This window comes from Panonychus citri, unplaced genomic scaffold, assembly GCF_014898815.1.
Source record: "Panonychus citri isolate SS breed McGregor unplaced genomic scaffold, ASM1489881v1 Contig00125, whole genome shotgun sequence".
Classification (NCBI taxonomy): domain Eukaryota; kingdom Metazoa; phylum Arthropoda; class Arachnida; order Trombidiformes; family Tetranychidae; genus Panonychus; species Panonychus citri.
This window is the reverse complement of record NW_026515530.1, coordinates 1-21,835: the sequence shown is the minus strand read 5'-3', so window position 1 is coordinate 21,835 and position 21,835 is coordinate 1. Positions and strand designations below refer to the sequence as shown.

Below are 21,835 nucleotides of genomic sequence, written 5' to 3'. Positions count from 1 at the left end.
AGTACATAAAAGATTAACAATTAACCGAAATTAAAAGAAAAAAAAAGAGAATAGAAAACAGAATAACAAATATCCCACCAAGAGAAAAAGTGCTTTACTTTTCCTTCTTTGTTGATCTATTTCTAATTAAAGAACATTTTCAATTTAATTAAACGATTGATGGCACGAATAAAGGAAGAGAAAAAAAAAATACTAATTAATATTCTAATTGCTAGAAAAGAATAAGAAAATTAATTAATTCTAATGAGAGAGAAAAGAAAACAAAGAAGGAGAAAAATCAACTTCCCTCTCTTTTCCCTATGGATACAAATCGAAACGATAATAGATAATCAGATAATCGATATCTGATTTTTTCTTCTTCAACAATCAACAATTGAACAAGTAACTGTTGACCCACCCAAGGCTGGTGAAGTTCGGGTCAAAATTGTTTCCTCCGGAGTTTGTCACACTGATTATTATACTCTATCTGGATTAGATCCTGAAGGAAAATTTCCCTGTATCATGGGGCACGAGGGAGCAGGTAATTCTATTCACTTTTCCATCAACAAGTTAACCTTGTTTTCTTTCACCTATCACCTTACTTAACCTTATGTACTTCCTTTCTCAAGGTGCTTAGTTACGATCAAGTTTTATGTTATTTCATCATTTCTGGTTAACTGACATGACAATCAACTTTTCGTTTACTTTTTTGTTCGTATCGAAATCTTAATGCCAATTTATCTGGTTGATTAAGATTATGAGAGATTAATTGTTTATCCATTCAAACCAATTCCGGTCGAGAACGATGATGTAGATGAGTTGATGATGTCGGTGAAGGTGATGATGAGGATGAAGAAGAAGATGAAGTCACTGCAGCCACCGTTGAGGGTGAAGATGAAGGTGATGATGTTGTCGATGATGAGGATGACGAAAAAATTTAAAATTTTTTTCTAAAAAATTTCCTCTTAAGAACAGAAAATTAACAAAGACAAAAGGATTAAACTCAAGATCGCTATTTACTTAAAAGCTTTATTGTGAAGATGAGGGACAATCAGTTTAATTTTTCCAGATTTTCCCAGAGAATTTGATTAGTTACTTTTCAAAAGTAACTTTTGGTTTTAAGCGGTGGCGCTTGATGGTTGTTTTCTTTTCGTCTTTGTTTTTGTTTACATTTTTCTCGTTGATTTTTATAGGAACAGCCTATTCGACCAGAAATCTCTGGTCATATAGTCCCCGAGCCTAAATAACCAGAGAGAAAAGTTTAATCAGTTTTCAACTCTAATTAGTGAATTCTTATTTAATTAATGAAAAGTGATCAATTAAATAGTAAAAAAAGAAATACTAGTGAAATAATTAACAATCGTTTCAGAAAATTCAGTTTTCTTTTTCATGAGAAAATATCTCATGTGGTATCAGTGCTTCTGGATTTTGATCTCAAAATTTGCCTTTAACTGAATTAACATTGGATTCAATTCATTAAGACTTGATCCCATTTCTGGCTGTTTAGGCTTAACCATTTTTTTAATTTTCAATCTCACAGTTAATTATTATTTCTTTTTTTGTGTCAACAAGGACAGCTTTTTGATTTTCGGTGTGAAAATGTCGATTCAACAGAGACCAGTTTCTCAACTAATTCGAGGCTCTGATTTTCCCGAGGATGTGCCTAAAAAACGTTCACGAGAAGATTTTAAAAAGGAAAAGGAATTGGAGGAATTAAGAAAAGCGGGTACAGTTCCAGCTCTTGTCGATGAAGATGGTAAAGACATTAACCCTCACATTCCACAGTATATTTCCATCACCCCTTGGTACTATGGCTCTTCTAGACCAACATTAAAACATCAGCGACCACAAGATGAAAATAAATCCAAGATTGCTCGTGTTGATGAATGGTACCAACGAGGAACAACAAACAAAATTGCTACCAAGTATAGACCTGGAGCTTGTGAGAACTGTGGAGCCATGAGACATAATCGAAAATCTTGTTTCGAAAAGCCAAAGAAGATTCCAGCCAAAGTATCGGGGATTGTTACAGCTCCAGATGACGTCGAGGTAGCTAAACTTAATTTAGATTATGATGGCAAAAGAGATCGGTGGAATGGCTATCGTCCTCAGATGTACAAAGCCGTTTTTGATGAATATGAAAAACTTGAAGAGGCTAAAAAAACTCTTAAAGAAGAGAAATTAAAAGAATTTGTCGAGAAAGAGGTAACCGAATCTGCAGAAAAAGGGGATTCGGATTCTGATTCCGATGAAGAAGATAAATACGCCGATCATATTGATATGCCTGGTACAAAAGTCGATTCCAAACAAAGAATTACTGTACGAAATCTTAGAATCAGAGAGGACACAGCCAAATACCTTAGAAATTTAGATCCTGATTCGGCTTATTATGATCCGAAAACTCGTTCCATGAGAGACAATCCTTATAAAAATGCATCAAAAGATCCAGCTGATCTTCCTTATGCCGGTGAAAATTATGCTCGATTTTCAGGTGATGCTGTTAAAGTTGCACAAACTCAAATATTCGCTTGGCAGGCTCGAGATAAAGGTGTCGAAATTCACCTTCAGGCCGAACCAACAGCAATGGAAATCACTCGCAGAGAGCACCAAGTCCAAAAGAATAAACATAAAACTTCAATAAAACAAAGAATCTTAGAGAAATATGGCGGAGAGGAATATCTTCAATCACCACCGGCCGAATTGGTTTATGGACAATCAGAGAGATACGTTGAATATTCTCGAGACGGAAAACCAAAAATCGAACCACCGAAGACCATAATTAGTTCTAGATACGAGGAAGATGTTCATCCAAATAATCACAAATCCGTTTGGGGCTCTTTTTATAACGTCAAGACGCAAAAATGGGGCTACAAATGTTGTCATATAACAATGAAAAACGCTTATTGCGTTGGATCTGCTGGAATCTCTTATTGTTTCAACTTAACTGGTTAATTGTTCACATCATTCACATATCAGGTTATCCAAAATAAAATTGGATAGAGATCGAGGTTAACACCTTAAGGGCCTTAATGATGGCGATGATTACAGATGACCAGTAGTAGTAATTGAAGAAATGAAATGTCGTTACATTAATCATTACATCTCAATGAAAACGATTTCATTTCAATTCTTTAAATTAAATACCAACCAACTGACCAAATGGAATAAAACAAAAATAAATAAACATTTACCTTTAAGTACATAAAAGATTAACAATTAACCAAAATTAAAAGAAAAAAAAGAGAATAGAAAAGAGAATAACAAATATCTCACCAAGAGAAAAAGTGCTTTACTTTTCCTTCTTTGTTGATCTATTTCTAATTAAAGAACATTTTCAATTTGATTAAATGATTGATGGCGAATTAATGAAGAGAAGAACAAAAAAATACTAATTAATATTCTAATTGCTAGAAAAGAATAAGAAATTAAATAATTCTAATGAGAGAGAAAAGAAAACAAAGAAGGAGAAAAATCAACTTCCCTCTCTTTTTCCCTATGGATACAAATCGAAACGATAATAGATAATCAGATAATCGATATCTGATTTTTTCTTCAACAATCAACTTTAATTTCTCTTTCTTTTTAATTACACTATTATGTAATCAGCTTGTTCCATGCCAATCCAAGGTTAACCGGCGAGTGAATTACCTGCAACTATTGTTTGATGAGAAAATAACAGAGAAAAGAAAATAATATCTCTTTGTATCTATTCAATCAAAAAGATCCAATGGTTTGTAACTGGATCACTTTTTTTTCTCATTGTCAAGTTTACTCATTTTTGTTTTTTCTTTTTCTCTGTTGATTGTTGATTAAATTGTTTCTCCATTTGTACTCTTTACAATTTGTATTACCATCGAAACGTGAATCTCAGCCGGATTTTAGTACTTTGTGCAAAAAGACCATGAAAATAATTGATTGAGTTATTACATAAAAAGCTTTTCTCTTTTTATCCTTGAATTAGTCAAATCTTTTCTACTTTGGATTAACGTGACGTTTATTGTGGTGACTCTTTTTCTGCTTTGCTTTTCTCTTTTTTGATTAAATCATTTAATTTACTTTGGTGCTTTTAATTGTTTGTCTTAATCTAATTTATACAACATGAGTTCAACTGTTGGAAAGGTAAGAATAATATTTTTCTATTTAGAATATTTTCTCTAAATTTTGTTCTTTTCTTTTTTGTTTTCGTTAAGTAGAATTTATTTTTGTTCTTTTTTCTTTTTAATTTCTTTGTTCTCAACAGCCTATCAACTGTAAAGCTGCTGTTGCTTGGGCTGCAAATGAACCTTTGACAATTGAACAAGTAACTGTTGACCCACCCAAGGCTGGTGAAGTTCGGGTCAAAATTGTTTCCTCCGGAGTTTGTCACACTGATTATTATACTCTATCTGGATTAGATCCTGAAGGAAAATTTCCCTGTATCATGGGGCACGAGGGAGCAGGTAATTCTATTCATTTTTCCATCAACAAGTTAACCTTGTTTTCTTTTACCTATCACCTTACTTAACCTTATGTACTTCCTTTCTCAAGGTGCTTAATTACGATCAAGTTTTATGTTATTTCATCATTTCTGGTTAACTGACATGACAATCAACTTTTCGTTTACTTTTTTGTTCGTATCGAAATCTTAATTTCAATTTATCTGATTGATGATTAGTTAGTCAGATGATTAACACCATGGGGCTTAAACTTAATCTTATTGAGGAGATTTAAAGTGTACAATCAATCAATTTATTCATGATCATCTTTTTAATTGTTTTCTCAATTCAACCTCAATTCTAAAGTGAAAGTTTAATGTTTCATTATGATTATTGATTAACAACTTTTTTTTTTGGGTTTTTCTTTTCATTTTCTAGGTGTTGTTGAAAGTGTCGGCGAGGGAGTTACCAGTCTTGTTCCTGGTGATCATGTCATTCCGTGTTACACTCCCAGTGTCGAGAATGTAAATTCTGTAAAAATCCGAAAACTAATCTCTGCCAGAAAATCAGAGTCACTCAAGGCCAAGGAGTTATGCCTGATGGTACCTCTCGTTTTACCTGCAACGGTGTAACTGTTTTCCACTTTATGGGAACATCAACTTTTAGCGAATTTACTGTTCTACCTGAGATCGCCTGTGCTAAGATCAATAAAACGGCATCGTTAGAGAAAGTTGGTCTCTTAGGTTGTGGTATCCCCACCGGTTATGGAGCTGTCTTGAACACCGCTGATGTTGAACCAGGAAGCATCTGTGCAGTCTGGGGTCTCGGTGCTGTTGGTTTAGCCGTTGGTATCGGTTGTAAGGCTCGTCAAGCCTCACGTGTTATCGGAATCGATATCAACCCGAGTAAATTTGAAGCCGCTCGAGAGTTTGGTTTTACTGAATTTATCAATCCTCTTGACCACAAAGATAAAACTATTCAACAAGTACTTTTTGACCTTACAGACGGTGGACCAGATTATACATTTGAGTGTATTGGTAATATTCATACCATGAGAGCAGCTCTTGAATCGGCTCACAAAGGTTGGGGTGTCTCAGTGATCATCGGTGTTGCCGCTTCAGGTAAAGAAATAAGTACTCGACCATTTCAACTGGTAACTGGACGAACATGGAAAGGAACCGCTTTCGGAGGTTGGAAAAGCCGTGACGCTGTTCCTAAATTAGTGGAAGATTATCTTTCAGGTATTCTGAAGGTAGATGAGTTCATTACTGAAGTACTGCCACTTGAACAGATTAACGAAGCCTTTACCTTAATGAAAGAAGGAAAAGTTTTACGAGCGATGGTAAAACTAAATTAATTCTCACCTGATTTTAATTATATTTGTACCAGTTCACAATATTTTTCCAATCAAACCTGAAATTATAATTTTTCTTGAGATAATCTGTTATTATCATTGAAATTTATCACCAGAAAATCCTCCTATCGTGATAATGTGACGTTGTCATGATAAATTCACACTCAAACAATCAATTGGTTTTAAGTGCACGTTATTTTTGCCTAGCGAACTCTTTTGATTGATAGTCAATTGATCTCAATTGATTATCACTGATTAATTGGTAATAGTACCGGTGAGATAAAGATAATTAATAATAAATGAAGGTAACTAATTGTTCATCAAATCAAAGTTATCAATTTATTAATTAGCGCTTTTATTTATGGCAGGTTTGGACGTATTGTTTTGCTTTTTTGATTAACTTTGTTTTGTGTGTTTTAACATAAATTAATTTGAACAATCTACTAATTTTTTGTCTTTACAATTCCAACCAATTGTGTGGTTTAGGTGTGTAATCATTATGCTTTAATTGTAAATAATTAAGCAATCGGTGTATTTACTTTATCCAACTCATCTAATCATAATTTGTTTCTCCCTCTCAACTTGATTAACTTATAACAAAAATCTCATGAAAAGATGAAAGAAGATGAAAAATTAATATTAATCATCAACATCATTAATTTGTGTGAATGTAAATATAGAAAGAAAAGAAAGAGGAAATAATACAAACTCACAAAAATCTAATATATAAATATAGAAATTAAAAGTTGAGAGAGAAAAGAAGATGATTAAGATTATGAGAGATTAATTGTTTATCCATTCAAACCAATTCCGGTCGAGAACGATGATGTAGATGAGTTGATGATGTCGGTGAAGGTGATGATGAGGATGAAGAAGAAGATGAAGTCACTGCAGTCACCGTTGAGGGTGAAGATGAAGGTGATGATGTTGTCGATGATGAGGATGACGACAAAGGGGGAGGAGAAGATGATGATGGTAGAGATGATGAAGATGAAGATAATGATAAAGGTCCAGCAACGGTTGAAGTGATAACAGTTGTAGTTGGTGTTGTTGTTGTTGTTGTTGTTGAATTGACTGTTGTCGTAGATGAGATTGAACTAGTGTCAATTGATTGGGTTAATTGTTGATCGTTGCTAATAACCAAATCGTTATTAACAACGTTATTATTAATAATTACACTATTAACATTATTTGATTGATTAACGATAATATTATTATTACTACTTAAACTGTTATTATGACTATAATTGTTACTGTTGATACTTGAATTACCAATTGAACCTCTTGAGGTGAATGAAGTCATTTCTAAATTATCACAATCAACATTTTCTGTGGGACGGAAAGCGGTGAGATTGACCAGTGTTGATGAACTTTGTCGTCGATTAGTTGACATGGATCGGTTAATTGTATCTAAAATGGTCGCTGGTCCGGTTACATGGTGAGCCGATGCTGTTTGCGGATACAATTGATTTGGGATCGTACATGAGATACGAGTTAAAAGATGACATCGTTCAAATTCATTGAACGATCGGTCATTTAAATGTCCACTTCGATTGCTTCGACCACCTATTGTTAATAAAAAGATAACCAATAAAAAATTATTAATAAACAAAGTTAATTGTTGATCAAAAGTTTGATTGGGAAAATAATAAAGAATCGGAAATGGGATTGGCAATCAAATTATCTCTCTCTCTCTCATTATTATTAAACTACTTTGATTAAATGTCAAGATAAACAACTATTAAAACATTGAATTGATTTTGCATTTTCAATGCGAATCAAAATTGATGATGATTAAATAGATTGGGGAAAATTAAAATAGTCAAATAATATGATTAAAAATCAATCTGATTTACTTGCTCTTCCTTTTTTTTCAAACTCTAAGGTGTGGATAATCAAAGATAATTAAAAATTGATATAGTTTGCTAATAACGATTGGAATAATTTTTTGTCAATTGGATTAAATCATCAACAGTTACATGACTTAACTTTTCTGATTATTATTAAATCCAAATTAAGATTAACATTAGAAAAAATGTCTGAATATTTTGATTATGCTAAAGGCTTGAAGATTAAGTATTTTAAATTAGAAACGTTCAACTATTAGTATCGAAAGAGCAAAAATAATAAAGATCTGATTCGAACTACATTTTCGAGACGAAAAGGTTAATCGATCTCACGGTTTAAATAGCTGCCTTTCGATTTCTGATTTAGTTTTTGCGATACTTTAATCAACCCTTTTTCGAGTCATCTTTAAACTGTATCAGAGAAAAGGTTATCAACTGATTATCATGATGGTTAATTGCTTTTTGGTTATAATTTGGACAGAAAATCAAGTTGAAGAACAAGAAAAATGAACAAAAAAGTCTGTTTTTTTTGTTGAGACTCATTAATATAAACCAATTGTGATCAGCAATTAATACCTGCGGCTGTCAAAACTTGATGAATAAATAGTTAAGACTAGATTAGCACAACTGAATGACTCAATTAAGATAATTTAAATAACATCAAATGATGACTAACATGATAGTCTGATTGAAAACTGATAGTATTTGATTGGAGATCAAAGGGATTGGTAAATAAAACTGACCTCCGCGATTTCGGGAATCATAAGGATATCGCTCTTGGATAGGTCGACCCCGACAAGATGATGGAACTGAATTGAGTGGCCTCATCATCAACTCTTCTTGATTAATCTCTTCTTGACAAGCTTGTCCCGACGAACAACCTTCACGACATCGAGTCTTGAAACGATTCCAGGCCGATAAAATAGCCGATTTAAAGGTGTGAAAGCTCAATGGTTTACCAATAACTGAACAATATTGTGGATTAGTTTCACCAAATGAGGTAATTAGAGGTGATACATAAATGGGATATCCAATTGGTTGATCACAAGATGAGTTTATTATATTTCTTAGCGCTTGTTTAGCATTTTGAATTGAACCTCTTTCATTGTTACGATTTCGGAGGTAAACTAATTCTTGTTGCTGTCCAGCCCAAAGACCACGGACGCATTCACGATTAACCTAAGGAAATGAACATAAATTAGTACTTAAATATTTATTGAATAAGATGAACAATAATTTACCTTAATCACTCGAAAACTAAGATGTCTAATATTGAGCATAATGATTTTATATTGATTGGTACCATCTTCGTAAACATGGCGTAGGGCCAGAAGAGAGGATACATTGGATAGGAGAGCATTTCGCCAAATAGGATCGGCCTCATGGGAAATGACCCAATTTTGACGATAATTGGTAATTGAAGCCCATAGAACAATATTATCATCGTATTCGTCTGTGGATAGAAAGTGATCTGCGTGAAGTTTAACTGCCATTCTGACACTTGGAGCGATCACTTTTTTCAGTAAATCAATGTCTTTGAAAACCCATTCGTCACGCGGAGACGTTATCCTAAAGTCACCTTTGAACAACGAGTGTAATCCATAAAGTAAGAATTCAACTGTATTGAATGAATTATTGTGAGATGCGGTGCTCAAGGCTCGACGAGCTAAAAGCGAAAGAGCGAAACAAAGAGAGACAACGGCTTCTTTATCTTGAACATCTTCGATCACATTTTTTCGCTTGGTGAGACAATGATTGATCCAATTTAAGTAGACATGACAGAAACTGGCACGATTTATTCCTGAGGCACGGAAATCATAATCTTCATCAACGGAGAGATTAAATATTGGATCTAAATCGACAAAGTCACGATCATTTGTTAGGCCATCAATGGTTTCACGGATATCATCATTTCGCAGCCAAGTTTCCAGTTTAGAACCAATTATTGTGTAATAAATAAGAGACTTGACATAATAAGTAATCAACGCTTTTCGTAATTCAAATGGTTGAAGCATAGAGATTGCTGAATTATCCGAGATTGAGTATCCTTCGAGAACATATTTAGAATGAGTTACCTCCCAGGCCAACCAACGTTGATTAAACGCGGCATTTACTGAAAGCATTGACGGTAAATGACCAGGTTCACAGCAGCAACAACCCTCATCATCGTTGACCGGTTCACTGATTGCTTCAACTTCCCGTTGTTGACAGTAAGTTCCTCTAAATTCAAGACCACGAACTTGAAAGGTAACTAAACCATTTCCCAGTTCAATAATATGAACCAAACAATTAAGATTATCACTAGCGAGGACGAAACAATCACCTTGCGATACTTGACCCCATCTACCAAGAGCAAGATCACCAAAAAGAGAGTGTTGGAGAGATCGAGTTAAATGTTCATAAAAAATGGAATTTAAATTATTATCATCACTACCGATGATACTTCGTTCCAATTGATTGACCAGACGAGTATTTGAATAATCGATTCTTTTTGTATTGTAATCCCTTTCCCAGAATTTAACTGGCCTTACATAAGAGCAAAGGAAAATAGCACTTCCCAGAACAGGTTCTAATGGTGAAGATAAGATGGATGATAGAATGGCCTGAATGAAGAGCATCCCCGAATGAGGAACCGAAAATGGTTGAGCAAATGCATGGAAAGCTGAGCCCCACGAAATTTGCCAGGGAGCAACATAAGTGACCACAAAACGGATTTTAAGAAGAAGCTCAGTGAATTTAAGGTAAATTGTTGAGAAAACAGCATAATTAACCAGGAATGGCTCTCGAAGGTAGGAAAGGTCGTAATGAAAGGTTAACCATGTGAAGAGTAAAATGAAATGATTATGAGATGAGTCATTGTAAGTTGATCGAATTGACTTGAAAGCACAAATAACCATGAGCAGTGTTCCCGAACTGTATGAGATGAAAGAGGAAAATGAACAATTAACAAAATGCAAAAAGAATTAAACTAAATTTGATAAGTGCGATACTTACTAAACACCATATTTATTGATTATCTCTGGGGTATCTTTGGTCAGAATGCTGAGAAAGACACAAGGATAAATTGCATTTCTCTCAATGAACCCGAGCCAACATTGGAACTTCTCAAACCACATTAATTGCGCTTCATCTTTGACCTCATATTGATCATATTCTTTAGGCTTCAAAATTGGTGAGGCAAAAAATTGCCAAGGTAACTCTTTACGGAAATGGGTGAAAATGTAATGTAACAAGAAGCCCCATGAAACGGCCAGAATTCCCAATGACATCTGAACGTAAGGTTGAAGAGTGAAGATGGTGCTGACATGAATTGCAAAGAAAATTATTGTCATCAAAATTGCAAGAATTATATCATTTTCCAAACGAATTAACAATGTTTTCTCTAATTTCCCTGGTAGTGGATCTACATATTCTTTTTCAAAGGGATCACATTCTTCTTCTTCTTCTTGTCGACCTTCGGGATCATCTGTTGAACTATTGTTTCCACTGCCTGAACATCGACGTCCGTTTATTTTAGAACGACGATTGAATGAAAGTCTATCACATATTAAATATTTACGAATCAAAGTGTAAACAACTGTTGGATCACTGGTTTGTCGACTCATGAAATATGCAAAAAAGACGAGGAGACCACAGAAAACAGAGAAAAGAACATCATAATCGTGATATGTTAGTCCAATTGCTGCTCTTCGTCGACTGGTAACTCGAAGTAAAGATGTTAAAGCAATTGCATAAAGAACTAGGACAATTACAACACTTCGAATGATACAATAACAGGCTGACGTTAGTCCCATGGTGAAAGCGGTTCCTCCGAAAATGTGAATGTCAATTTGCTCCATAAGATACATGAGAAAGGTATTAATTTGAGGTAAGAGTCCAAACGAAAAGATGATTGGAAATGAGAGGATAAACATTTTGGCTCCTTCTTCAATGGTCCGAATTACCGAAGGATCCAATAAGTTGAAATCGTAAAATTTTAACGAATAAGATAAATTGTGATCCAAATAGTAACGAGAGAGTAAAATTATTGAGCAAACAATTGAAAAATAAATTGGACGACTGTAAATGATAATACGATTATAACCATGGGCTGGTGATGCTGCATCGGGTTGGACACTTTTCAAAAGTGTATATTGAGATGAACAGATAACTAAGCAAAATATGAATAACCAGAGATCAGTGAAAAAACCTTTCTCAATAATTATCGAGCCCAAAACAGCAACCAGAACGGCTAGAAATATTGAAGAAAATAGTTCAAATAAAGTTAAACTACGATCTAGGAGAGTAAGTAAATTTAACCGATCAAAACGGATCTTAACGTATCTCCATCGCATACAAGGTGGAATCCAAAGTTTATAATATTGTTTGGGTTTTGCTGGCGAAATGAAATCATTGTATCGTATCGGGAGTCGGAATGAAAGGTTAGCGTATTCGGGACTATTAAGATTGGTTGAGAAGCTAACGTGACGTTCAGAAGCGATGACTATGTTGGGACTTGAACCAAATCGCGGGTTAATAGACATAGGGAATGAGATTGCATCTAAAAGTTGGAAGAAAAAGAGACGAAAAAAACAAATCAGTATATTTAAAGAAGGGAAAATAAACAAAATTGAGAGATGGAAAAGTATTCGGGTTAAATCAAATTAGATAAACAAAAAATTTTCATGTCTCAATCTTTTTCAAACTGTTGAAAGATTTACTTGGCTCTGTAAACATTGAATTGATACTCGGTGATCTTAAGAATTGTGTTTCCAATTGTGGAGAAAAGGTATTAGTAATTGAGCATTTTTCTCCTATTGCGAGCCGCTGGTGTTGAGTATTGTCTTTAGGACTATTTTCGGGATGAGTGTTTCCCATCACAGTTAATGAATCAGATGATTTTGAAGATTTAGATGAATCAGATGCCCATTTATCAACATTTGACCTTTTCACCGAGGAAATGCCTGAGGCTGAAGGGACAGGGTCAGAGAAATAAGGTTTGTTATCATTGGACATCAATCCTTTAGCTGTTCCGTCACTATTTTCATCGAAAATGTATGTTAACCAATTACCACATTCATCCTAGAAGAGAAAAGAGAGAGAGAGAGAGAGAGCAATTGAGAACATGATTCAGTAAGAGTAAAGAATTTAAAAAACAAATGATTGAAAACGAACCTGAAAAAAATGAACAGCACCGGAAGAATTATCATCATTACTCTTGGCTAAATGGGTTCCGGGTGTTGCTAAGATTCTGGCTAGTAAATAGCTTGGTGGTCCATCATTTGACTTAATTGAAGCTGACGATGAAGGAACCATTGCTTGACTTGTTGATGGAGATGAGGTTAGATCTCCAGTAACCCCCAAAGATTGGTAGACAACAACAGAAGCTCCTGACGTGGTTGCCCCATGATCTGAATCACTTGTTGTCCTATTCACTGATTTACCGGAGCTACGAGTATAAGAAATTGTTACTAAAGGTCTTTCCGTTGAACCTCGATTACTACGATTGGATAAACTGTGCTCATGTTGACCAGCAGTACCATTATTATGTACGAAAATATCACAAGCTTTTGAAGTGTCCGATGAAGTCTCAATGTTGAGGGTTTTACTGGTATCATCGAAGGACTGATAACATATACTACTTTTATCACCTTCTTTATCATCAATTTTATCTGCACCATCGGTGATGCCTTCTTCTTCTTCATCATCATCATTGGGGCTTGTGGCCTCTTCTTCAATAACATATTCACCTGAGTCAAAGAGGTGATGAAGATAAGCATTTACAAATTTTATCAGTGTAAACATGGAAGCGATTATGAGACAGTAGAGAGACCATATGATTACATGATCCGAGGGATAAAGATAACTTTTAACACAAAGCTCTATGGCCAAGGGAAGACATAATAACAATAACCAAATGTAAAGGTGAAAAAGGTTAGAGAAATGTGATTGCTTCTGGTCATAATACCATCCACCGGTGAGACTAGCCCAAACTCCTTGTCGTAATATGGACAATAATTGGCTTCCCATGTTAAATTATTCCTCTATGATGTGATGGCTGAAGATATGAAAAAAAAAGATCACCACTGAAATAGGAAACAATTTAGATGAGAAGAAAAGTAAAACAATAGAAGAGAAGAAGAAAAATCAAAACAAAATGATGACTAAAAGTGTTTCGTCCTTTTGTAATCGCCTTTTGCATATAATTATCACATAATCAGAACCAAGGTGAATTGTATTTCCATGAAATGATCCAAATCAATGAGATAGAAAAATTTAAGAATCAAGAAATTGGTAAATTCAGCTTATGATAGAAATCAAAATCTCCAACAGTTTCAATCATCCAATAAGTAATTTCATTATCATCCTGATTATTATAACTTTGGCTTGATATTAACACCGATGATTTTGTTTTATCATCATCAGGAAAATTGAAACAATCAACAGGAAAAAAAAGAATCCCGGCTTTCTGATGTTACAATGATAATGATTATTTTCTGTTGTTGTTGTTGACAAAGGAAAAGCTTAGATAATCAATCATTTTACCAAATTGATTAACAATTATGATATAATCACCACAGGAGAAATAGGGAGAGAACAAGTCAAGTATTACCATTAATGAACGATTAAATTGTTCAATCCAAAGGTGAAAATAAGCTGAAGAGTGTGTGAGACTACAGGAGCAGATCAATTATAAAATCATAGATGATGATGATGTTCATTACAAGAGAATAGAAAAAAAAGAGAAAAAAAATTTTCTTTTCTACAAATTGATTATCACAATGTTACGATTTATAACCTTTAACACATTAACAATTTGATGATACAAGTAATCAACTTTTCTGTAACCAAGGAAGAAAATTGAATATTAAATTTGATTACAATTAATCTGGTTGAGTGGTTAATTGTTATTAAAAAGAAACCAACTCAACATCAACAGAAATGAAAACAGTGACAGAAAAAAATAGAAAACTGATCACATGGAGCAAGAAAGAGAAAAAAGAAAGAAAAAGGGGAGGAGCTTATCCAGTGGAGATTTATGTTTACCATGTGTAAGAATCTCAAGTGTGATTGAAATTTGTTGTTGTTTTTAATTGTTTTTCTTTTTTAATTTAATTTAGTTAATTTGAATGATTGATTGGTCAAAATGGTCTCGACAATCGGTGCGAGGTTACAATTAACTCTTTGTCTAATCAAACCCGATATAACTCCGATCGCTTGTAAAACAATTGTTAGTTTTTTTCTTATGTTGATTTTTAATTTGTTGATTTGATTTAATTGTTTTGTTTTTTAACTTTTTATTTGGTTTAATTTGTGCTTTTTGATTGTTCTAGGATCTCAGAAATCTAATTTGCAGAAAAGGATTTTACTTTATTCGATCTCGATGTTGCAAATTGGATCAAGCTGATGCTGAGAGTTTCTATCATCAACATAAAGGTAAACCTCGTTGAGATTGATTCGGATCGTAATTGTTGGTGAATTAACAATTTTTGATTATTAGATAAATTTTTCTTCCATCGTTTGGTTACCTTTATGTCAAGTGGACCCATTTGGGCTCATATTTTGGCTCATCCCAATGCTATTAAACACTGGAGATCCATCATGGGACCAACAAAGGTTTACAGGTATAAAAATCTTTGTGATTAATTTTCATTCCAATTGATTGATTGTTTAAATATATTGATTTCTTTTTTATTAATAACACTTTCTAGAGCAGTTTATGAAGCACCAAATACGATCCGTGGCTTATATGGATTAACAGATACAAGAAATGCCGTTCATGGCTCCGATTCTGAAGATTCAGCTCTTGAAGAGATCGCTTTTTACTTTAAAGATTTTTCAATTGACCAGTGGAGACAAAAAGAGGAAAATTTTTTCATCAATCGATCAAAGTTAATTACATTTGATCCAATTTATTGTGTCCACGAATTGAAAGGAGAAAATAGAATGGAAAATGCTAATTAAAACATTTACTCGAAACTATTGAACAAACAACTTAAAAAGTAAATTCGACGACTGTAAATGATGATACCATTAAGAGCAATTAAATTGCTTTAAGAAAAATTTAGAAATACACTTTATAATAAGCTAAATTTGCAATAAAAAAGCGAAAATGTTAATTTTACTTACCATTAATCAATTGGAATTAAAAATTAATTAATTTCTCCGTTTGGAGAAAATGAGCTCCATCTATGAGTCGATGTTTGAGTTAATTGGAAATTCTTTTCTGTTAGATTTTTATTGTTGATGCTTCTCGATATTGTTCAGTTAATTGTTTCTCATTATTGGTTAATTATGTTAACCGGATTAACGTTTAATTTAATTGAGTTTATTTGTTGGTGAATAGATTGACTTTTGGTAGATTATCCAAGTGTTGGAATTTAGTGGAAATGATCGAATGGTTTGATGTTATTTGTTTCCTTCTCTCTGGATGATGTCCAACTTGAGTCCGATTTCCAATCAACAACATCTCAATATCATCACTTACCTTTGATAGATTTTCTCATTTGCTCTCTTATTCAATTTTTATTTTGGTTGATCGAAATTTTAATTCATCTAATTGATTTGTTGTTCGTGATTAATTTGTGTTTTTTTTCTTTAAATCGAACGTATGAATCCGCCTGATATTTCTTCGGACTGTTTGTCTGATGAAGATGAAGATGAATTTGAAAGGGAAAACAATTCACATAGAGAATTGAAAGAAACAGAGGAATATGCAAATTGTGAGGACAAATCTAGTGGAGATAATGGAGAGGATAATCAACTGATTGACAAGCCAAATAGTTCACCCAATCAGAAAGAAACCAGTGATAATCCTGCTGATGATTTACCAATTCAACACGATGAACATTTAATCAAAGATATTGCTCAGTTTGATAATTACAAAAATCAACTTTACAAGCATCCATTGTATCCACTTTTAGGTAATATTAACATTCAACTTGTGCCTTTGTTCATTCATATGAATTTAATTTCTCGTTGATTGGTCAACTAGTCAACCATTCTAATTGTCTATTTCTTACAATTGCAGCTCTATTGTTGGAGAAATGTGAAATTGCAACAGCGACATTAGGTGTTAATGATGAACCATTTGCTTCCGGAGAAACATTTAATAGTGAATTAAGAGCAGCAATAGAAAGTAAACTTGGTGATGAGGGATTAATTTTAGGTGAAAATCCTGAAGTGGATAATCTGGTCAGTTTAAAATCTTTGCTCTGTCATGTGTTTGTTTATATTCAAATTGTTTGATTGATTATATTAACAATCATTGAGATCATTTATTTTGTTTGCTTTTTCGTACTTGTAGATGATCAAAGCAATTCAAGTTCTTAGGATCCACTTACTGGAGCTGGAAAAAGTTCAAGATTTATGTAAAGACTTCTGTTTCAGATACATCAATTGCTTGCGAACTAAAATGAATTCAGAAAATCTATTACGTGGAACATCAAGTTTACATGGTTCCTTTGATAATTCTTCCTGCTCTTCGTCTTCATCAGATGAATGTTCCTCTGGTCCTTCAAATTATTCCTTCAATGATCCCAGTAACTCAGTGCCAACTGGTAATTTACCAAACGAGATAATGACAATTAGAAAATTAATCTGATAATCTTATGTTTTTTTTCTCTTTTCCATCAATTGTTACAATTAACAGATTTTCAAACAGCAATTGCACAAGATCTCACAAAAAACAAACAAACACATCAACAAAATCAATCGAAATATAAACAACAACAATCTGAAGAGAAAACCAAAGATCCAGATAAAGAGAAATCAACGGAAAATCAACCTCAAGATAATGGAGCAAATAAACCTTTAAATTTAACTTATCGAATCGACAGTGGCACCGAAGGTGACCTCAGTGATGAGGCTTCGAATGTTGCTCAAAAGCGAAACCAGAAAAGAGGAATTCTACCAAAACAAGCGACTTCGGTAATGCGATCTTGGCTATTCCAACACATTGTGGTAAGAATATCAGTTAATCATTTGTACATCAAGTGATTATCATGAAAATATCTCATTAATTTCTCTATTATTAACTAAACAATTAGCATCCATATCCAACCGAAGACGAAAAACGATCGATTGCAGCTCAAACAAATTTAACTCTTCTCCAAGTGAACAATTGGTTTATCAATGCACGAAGAAGGATCTTACAACCGATGCTCGATTCTGCAAATATAAATAACAACAGTACAAGTGAAACGAATCCAGAGATAAACAATTCAAGTAACACTGGTAATCAATCAATAAACATGAAGGAAACAAATTCGGTGAAAAAGTTAAAAACTTCCAATGGAACCAAAAGTTCACAAAAAAATTGGTCTCTTCCAATTTCCAATACAATTGACAAAGTCTCAGGATCAACTGAACAATCAACGACAACAACCTCAACACGATATTTAAGTTGAAATTGAATCAGTAATTAACCAAAATTAATTTAATTCTAATTTACCACCGATCATGTATTCTAATATATTAACCAAATCTCAAAGATGATACTCATTTAGGACTCAGAACAGTTAATTGTTAACAAAAAGAGAAACAATTAACTTGTTCAAGTGTTTGTGTTCAAATTGAAAACACAATTTTTATCTAATGTACCATTTCATTAATAGTCAACTAATCAATACTCTTCTTTGTTTTTAGTCTTAATTATTCAATTTAATCATTTATCACCATTGATATGGATGCATCACTTTAATCATCTTCTTCATCTGTACAAAGTTAAATCCCAAAAACGAAATTAAATCTTCAAACTCCATTCCAATGAATTGAAATAAAGAGAAAAAATTGAAAATTCTAACTGAATTAACTTATTGAATTGGTTTACATTTAATCATATCAAAAATAGATTCTCTGGATTAGTTGATGATACAAAAATTTGTTGAGTTGTTGATGTTTAAGAATTAGAAATATATAAATTAAAGATGAACGATGTTGGTTAATTAGGTGATTTAATTGTCGATCTCCTTTGTGTTCCGAGGATTAATTGTTCATCATCAACTATCGGTTCGTCGTTTATATCAATTGTTTGTATATTATAATCTCCTTCACCTGATTGTTGAGAAATTGTTGTTGGTGTTGATGATGGACGTGAACGAGAATTTGAATCATGATGATTAATTAAACCATGATCACGATTCATGTGATAATATTCCCTTGATTTAGGACAATCAACATTATACCACCAATCACAAACTCGATACAATTGATTGAATAAAGTTTCATTTGGACAAGTAAATGTATGATGGCGACCATTAGATTCACATAGATGCCAAACCTAAATGAACATAAGAAAAAGTTTTTTAATTAGATTGCGATGATAATCAACTGAGTGTCTTCGTACATACCTGGCAATTTGATTGAACATCAGCATAATAACCAGCATAGATTTTATTGGAACATCGAAAATCAGAAACAGAATAATTATCATCATAAATGCTCCAATTGTTTCCTAATTTTTTCAGGGAAATAATTGTCGTTAATCATCAACAATTAAGGCACTTTGAGTGGCTAATTCTTACCTGAGTTGTCAATTGTCTTGTGGAAATTACTTAAAACAAGTTCATCGTCTTCGCCATCAGTTTCTGTTACATCTTCATCTTCTAAATTCATATTATCTGAATATTTAATTTCTCCGGTTGGTATTTCATCTGGTAAATCATCAACGTAATCAAGATTGTCTTCTAATGGTTCCATTAAATTGCTTCGTTCAGAATGAAAATTATAATATTGGTGAGCTGATGATTCTGGATGATGAGTGAAGTAACTGTCCATCTCAGGTGACCAATGGTCATAATGATCAGGAGAAACTGAATGGATTAATGAATCAGTTGTAGGTGATTGTTGTAGATCTTCAGCTTTTTTGGTCAATTGATTAAGTAATTTTGAAGTTTGAGGTAAATTTAAATCACTTTTTTGATAGTCAATTAGTTGAATGGAATCTAAACAGTTGAGAATTAAAAGAATATGGAAAAAATTAAACATTGAGAAATTCATGTTGTCCAGTGTAACGATAACTTCAAAATGAAAGAAAAAGTAATTTAATCAATGAAGATGCTTTAAGGAAAATCAAAAGTTAATTGTTGATAAACTGATGAATTAAAATTTCGAGTGAAAACTAAACCAAATTGTTTGAATTGTAATTATTTTCTATTGTATTTAGTTTGTCAGGGTAACACCTAATTGTAATTAAAACCACAGGTAATTTCCGTTCAAATTAACTTACATTAATTAGAATTGAACTTTACCTTGACTTAACTTTCACTTTTTTGATTCGGTTAAAACATTCAATTGATTCAATGGTTCGTGTTAATTGGGTTGAAGATCAATTAATTTCGGACAGTTAATGATGAATGGAAAATTTTTACAAACATTTCATATTGTTGATTGTTTCGAAAATTTAAATATCACTTAATTGTTTGATAGATGGCAGAGAAAAGATGAAAGGTTGTTGAGTCTATTTTACAATGTTGATCCTTCGGCACAATTGATTTAATTTTCCGACCAACTATTTGAATTGCTATTGGTGTAAGTCGATAATCGTTTCATCATAGAACTGCAATTACATGGATAGATATTAATTACATCAAATAGAAACAAGGAAACTAATCAAACATGATTGAAGTTTTGAGATGATTGAAAAGGGAAAGATTGATTATTATCCAATGAACAACTTGACTGGATGAGCTTTTTGTTTCATCTTCTTCAATATGATTCGATTAAGAACAAATTTTGATTGTTACATGTTTATCGTGGTCAATATAATACCTTTTCTGTTTAGAATAGCGATCAATTAATTTCTTTACTTGACAAATATGATGAAGAAGTCTTTCATTTTCCATTCTATACTCGTCTATCCTTTGGCTAAGTTTGGCACATTTAATTTTGTAAGAATTATCATCATAATCGGACAGTTCAGGATTTGATTTACTCTGGTCAGTTCCAAGTTCTTGTTTTATGTTAATGTCCATTATGAGTGAATCAAAATTAGATCAGGATTTTGGCGAAACCATGAAACTCAACTTTCTCTCTTCTAGACCAAAACAGAAATCAATCTGGATGTAGAGAGAAACCGGACGGAAATACCCTTCAAATTAAAGTTCTAATTGAATAAAACCTATTTGAACAAAGGAAAAAAAGAGACACAAAGGTTAACAAATTAAAAAGAATTAATAAATCAAAACATTAATCGGACAAAAAATGTAATTCCTCAAATTAATCCATCAATTAAGAAAAAAGGTAAACATCAGATGAAAAAAGTAAACAAAATGAGAAAAGAATTTTTTCAATTTTCTATTCTCACAGACAGATGGCGCTCTCATCGCTATTCTTTTATCACTAAATTTGAATTGAGAATTTAATTTAATCATGTTGCCTAATTAGTAATTTAATGTTTCTCTCCATTAATTGTTTTATTTGACATTTCGAATAGTTTATTAATTAGAGAGCTAGTTGGCTGTATTTTCTTTGAGATAATTGAAGTCATTTATTGATGGAAAATAAAATCTCAGCTGATGTTATGTTCTCATCACGTGATAATCTACACATGGTTTACCTTTGAATGGAAAATTTTTTGTTGTTTTTTTTACAATTTAATTATCTTTTTCTTTAATTAGTTATTGTGGTTTGTTTAAATATTGGGAATTAGTTTTTTTTGTGTATGTTGAGAATGTTTCCAATCAATTGCTGGCGAATTGGTGGATGTCTTTTTTCTCGACAATTGTTTTTTTCATCTTCCATTAACAGTAAACTCAACTATTCAACAACGAAAACATCAACCATCCTTACAGATGATAAATTAACTGGCCAATTTTATCAAAGTTCATTTGATTCATTTGAAACGATGATAAAAGATGAAAATCTTTACGCTGAAAGTTGTATTTTACTTGAGGATACAACAAAAAAATTAGAGTTTATTTCTAAAGGTTTGATGGAGCAGATTTTAGACTCTCCGATTGACAAAATTTACAAATATTGTCTTAAATCTCATCGATATTGTTTAATTAAACTGAATGATTATTCAATGTTTTTCAAGAAGAATAAGAAAAATTTTCTCCATCAATCATTTCCAGTTAACTCGAGAGTATTCACCATTTTACCAAGTCAATTCATCACTGATAATTTGGAAAAGGAACCAGAAATGATACCCGATCTATTGAATAATCGTCAATCTTGGTGGAAATTGATCAATTCAACAATTCAAGAAGAAAGTGATTCATTCATAGATACATTGGCCAATAGTGTTATCCTTAATGAAT

General features: G+C 32.7%; 6 protein-coding genes across 7 annotated transcripts; 4 read left to right on the top strand and 2 right to left on the bottom strand.

Annotated features, from left to right (window-relative positions):
* The first annotated feature begins 376 nt into the window (after positions 1-376).
* Positions 377-3,810, top strand: LOC128390665 (pre-mRNA-splicing factor SLU7-like). 2 transcript variants are annotated; one of them, XM_053350419.1, is made up of 2 exons: positions 377-520; positions 1,557-3,810. In XM_053350419.1, the coding sequence occupies exon 2, from the start codon at positions 1,579-1,581 to the stop codon at positions 2,929-2,931; it is 1,353 nt and encodes a 450-aa protein (XP_053206394.1). In that variant the 5' UTR covers positions 377-520; positions 1,557-1,578; the 3' UTR covers positions 2,932-3,810. The 2 variants fall into 2 exon arrangements, with proteins under 2 accessions (XP_053206394.1, XP_053206393.1); XM_053350418.1 differs by having other exon boundaries at positions 1,552-3,810.
* LOC128390667 (alcohol dehydrogenase class-3-like) lies at positions 3,780-5,924 on the top strand. Its single transcript, XM_053350420.1, is given in 4 exon segments — positions 3,780-4,098; positions 4,220-4,418; positions 4,833-4,904; positions 4,907-5,924. Coding segments are annotated over 4 exon segments (1,137 nt in total). The 5' UTR covers positions 3,780-4,077; the 3' UTR covers positions 5,752-5,924.
* A 137-nt stretch (positions 5,925-6,061) lies between these two features.
* On the bottom strand, positions 6,062-14,513 carry LOC128390662 (pecanex-like protein 1). Its single transcript, XM_053350415.1, has 6 exons — positions 12,750-14,513; positions 12,296-12,656; positions 10,590-12,135; positions 8,837-10,508; positions 8,339-8,774; positions 6,062-7,314 (listed from the first exon to the last, which is right to left on the bottom strand). The coding sequence occupies exons 1-6, from the start codon at positions 13,602-13,604 to the stop codon at positions 6,548-6,550; spliced, it is 5,637 nt and encodes a 1,878-aa protein (XP_053206390.1). The 5' UTR covers positions 13,605-14,513; the 3' UTR covers positions 6,062-6,547.
* Positions 14,514-14,607: 94 nt separating this feature from the next.
* Positions 14,608-15,710, top strand: LOC128390669 (nucleoside diphosphate kinase 6-like). Its single transcript, XM_053350422.1, has 4 exons — positions 14,608-14,805; positions 14,909-15,011; positions 15,076-15,199; positions 15,287-15,710. The coding sequence occupies exons 1-4, from the start codon at positions 14,722-14,724 to the stop codon at positions 15,537-15,539; spliced, it is 564 nt and encodes a 187-aa protein (XP_053206397.1). The 5' UTR covers positions 14,608-14,721; the 3' UTR covers positions 15,540-15,710.
* Positions 15,711-15,831: 121 nt separating this feature from the next.
* LOC128390664 (homeobox protein Meis3-like) lies at positions 15,832-18,378 on the top strand. Its single transcript, XM_053350417.1, has 5 exons — positions 15,832-16,498; positions 16,606-16,769; positions 16,882-17,134; positions 17,227-17,537; positions 17,624-18,378. Exons 1-5 carry the CDS (start codon positions 16,186-16,188, stop codon positions 17,981-17,983), a joined length of 1,401 nt encoding a protein of 466 aa, XP_053206392.1. The 5' UTR covers positions 15,832-16,185; the 3' UTR covers positions 17,984-18,378.
* A 5-nt stretch (positions 18,379-18,383) lies between these two features.
* On the bottom strand, positions 18,384-20,832 carry LOC128390668 (uncharacterized). Its single transcript, XM_053350421.1, has 5 exons — positions 20,346-20,832; positions 19,950-20,133; positions 19,100-19,519; positions 18,926-19,029; positions 18,384-18,855 (listed from the first exon to the last, which is right to left on the bottom strand). The coding sequence occupies exons 2-5, from the start codon at positions 19,954-19,956 to the stop codon at positions 18,517-18,519; spliced, it is 870 nt and encodes a 289-aa protein (XP_053206396.1). The 5' UTR covers positions 19,957-20,133; positions 20,346-20,832; the 3' UTR covers positions 18,384-18,516.
* Between the last annotated feature and the right edge of the window lie 1,003 nt (positions 20,833-21,835).

Excerpts from the sequence above, each read along its gene's own strand:
- LOC128390669 (XM_053350422.1), top strand. The coding sequence starts at position 14,722 with ATGGTCTCGACAATCGGTGCGAGGTTACAATTAACTCTTTGTCTAATC. Across the intron at positions 14,806-14,908 it reads CGATCGCTTGTAAAACAATT|GATCTCAGAAATCTAATTTG; the intron begins GTTAGTTTTTTT and ends TGATTGTTCTAG. Across the intron at positions 15,200-15,286 it reads GGACCAACAAAGGTTTACAG|AGCAGTTTATGAAGCACCAA; the intron begins GTATAAAAATCT and ends AACACTTTCTAG.
- LOC128390665 (XM_053350419.1), top strand. The coding sequence starts at position 1,579 with ATGTCGATTCAACAGAGACCAGTTTCTCAACTAATTCGAGGCTCTGAT.
- LOC128390662 (XM_053350415.1), bottom strand. The coding sequence starts at position 13,604 with ATGGGAAGCCAATTATTGTCCATATTACGACAAGGAGTTTGGGCTAGT. Across the intron at positions 8,775-8,836 it reads TTAGTTTTCGAGTGATTAAG|GTTAATCGTGAATGCGTCCG; the intron begins GTAAATTATTGT and ends TCATTTCCTTAG. Across the intron at positions 7,315-8,338 it reads TGATTCCCGAAATCGCGGAG|GTGGTCGAAGCAATCGAAGT; the intron begins GTCAGTTTTATT and ends TATTAACAATAG.
- LOC128390664 (XM_053350417.1), top strand. The coding sequence starts at position 16,186 with ATGAATCCGCCTGATATTTCTTCGGACTGTTTGTCTGATGAAGATGAA. Across the intron at positions 16,499-16,605 it reads TCCATTGTATCCACTTTTAG|CTCTATTGTTGGAGAAATGT; the intron begins GTAATATTAACA and ends TTACAATTGCAG. Across the intron at positions 16,770-16,881 it reads ATCCTGAAGTGGATAATCTG|ATGATCAAAGCAATTCAAGT; the intron begins GTCAGTTTAAAA and ends TCGTACTTGTAG.
- LOC128390668 (XM_053350421.1), bottom strand. Across the intron at positions 19,030-19,099 it reads CAAGACAATTGACAACTCAG|GAAACAATTGGAGCATTTAT; the intron begins GTAAGAATTAGC and ends TGAAAAAATTAG. Across the intron at positions 18,856-18,925 it reads ATGTTCAATCAAATTGCCAG|GTTTGGCATCTATGTGAATC; the intron begins GTATGTACGAAG and ends ATGTTCATTTAG.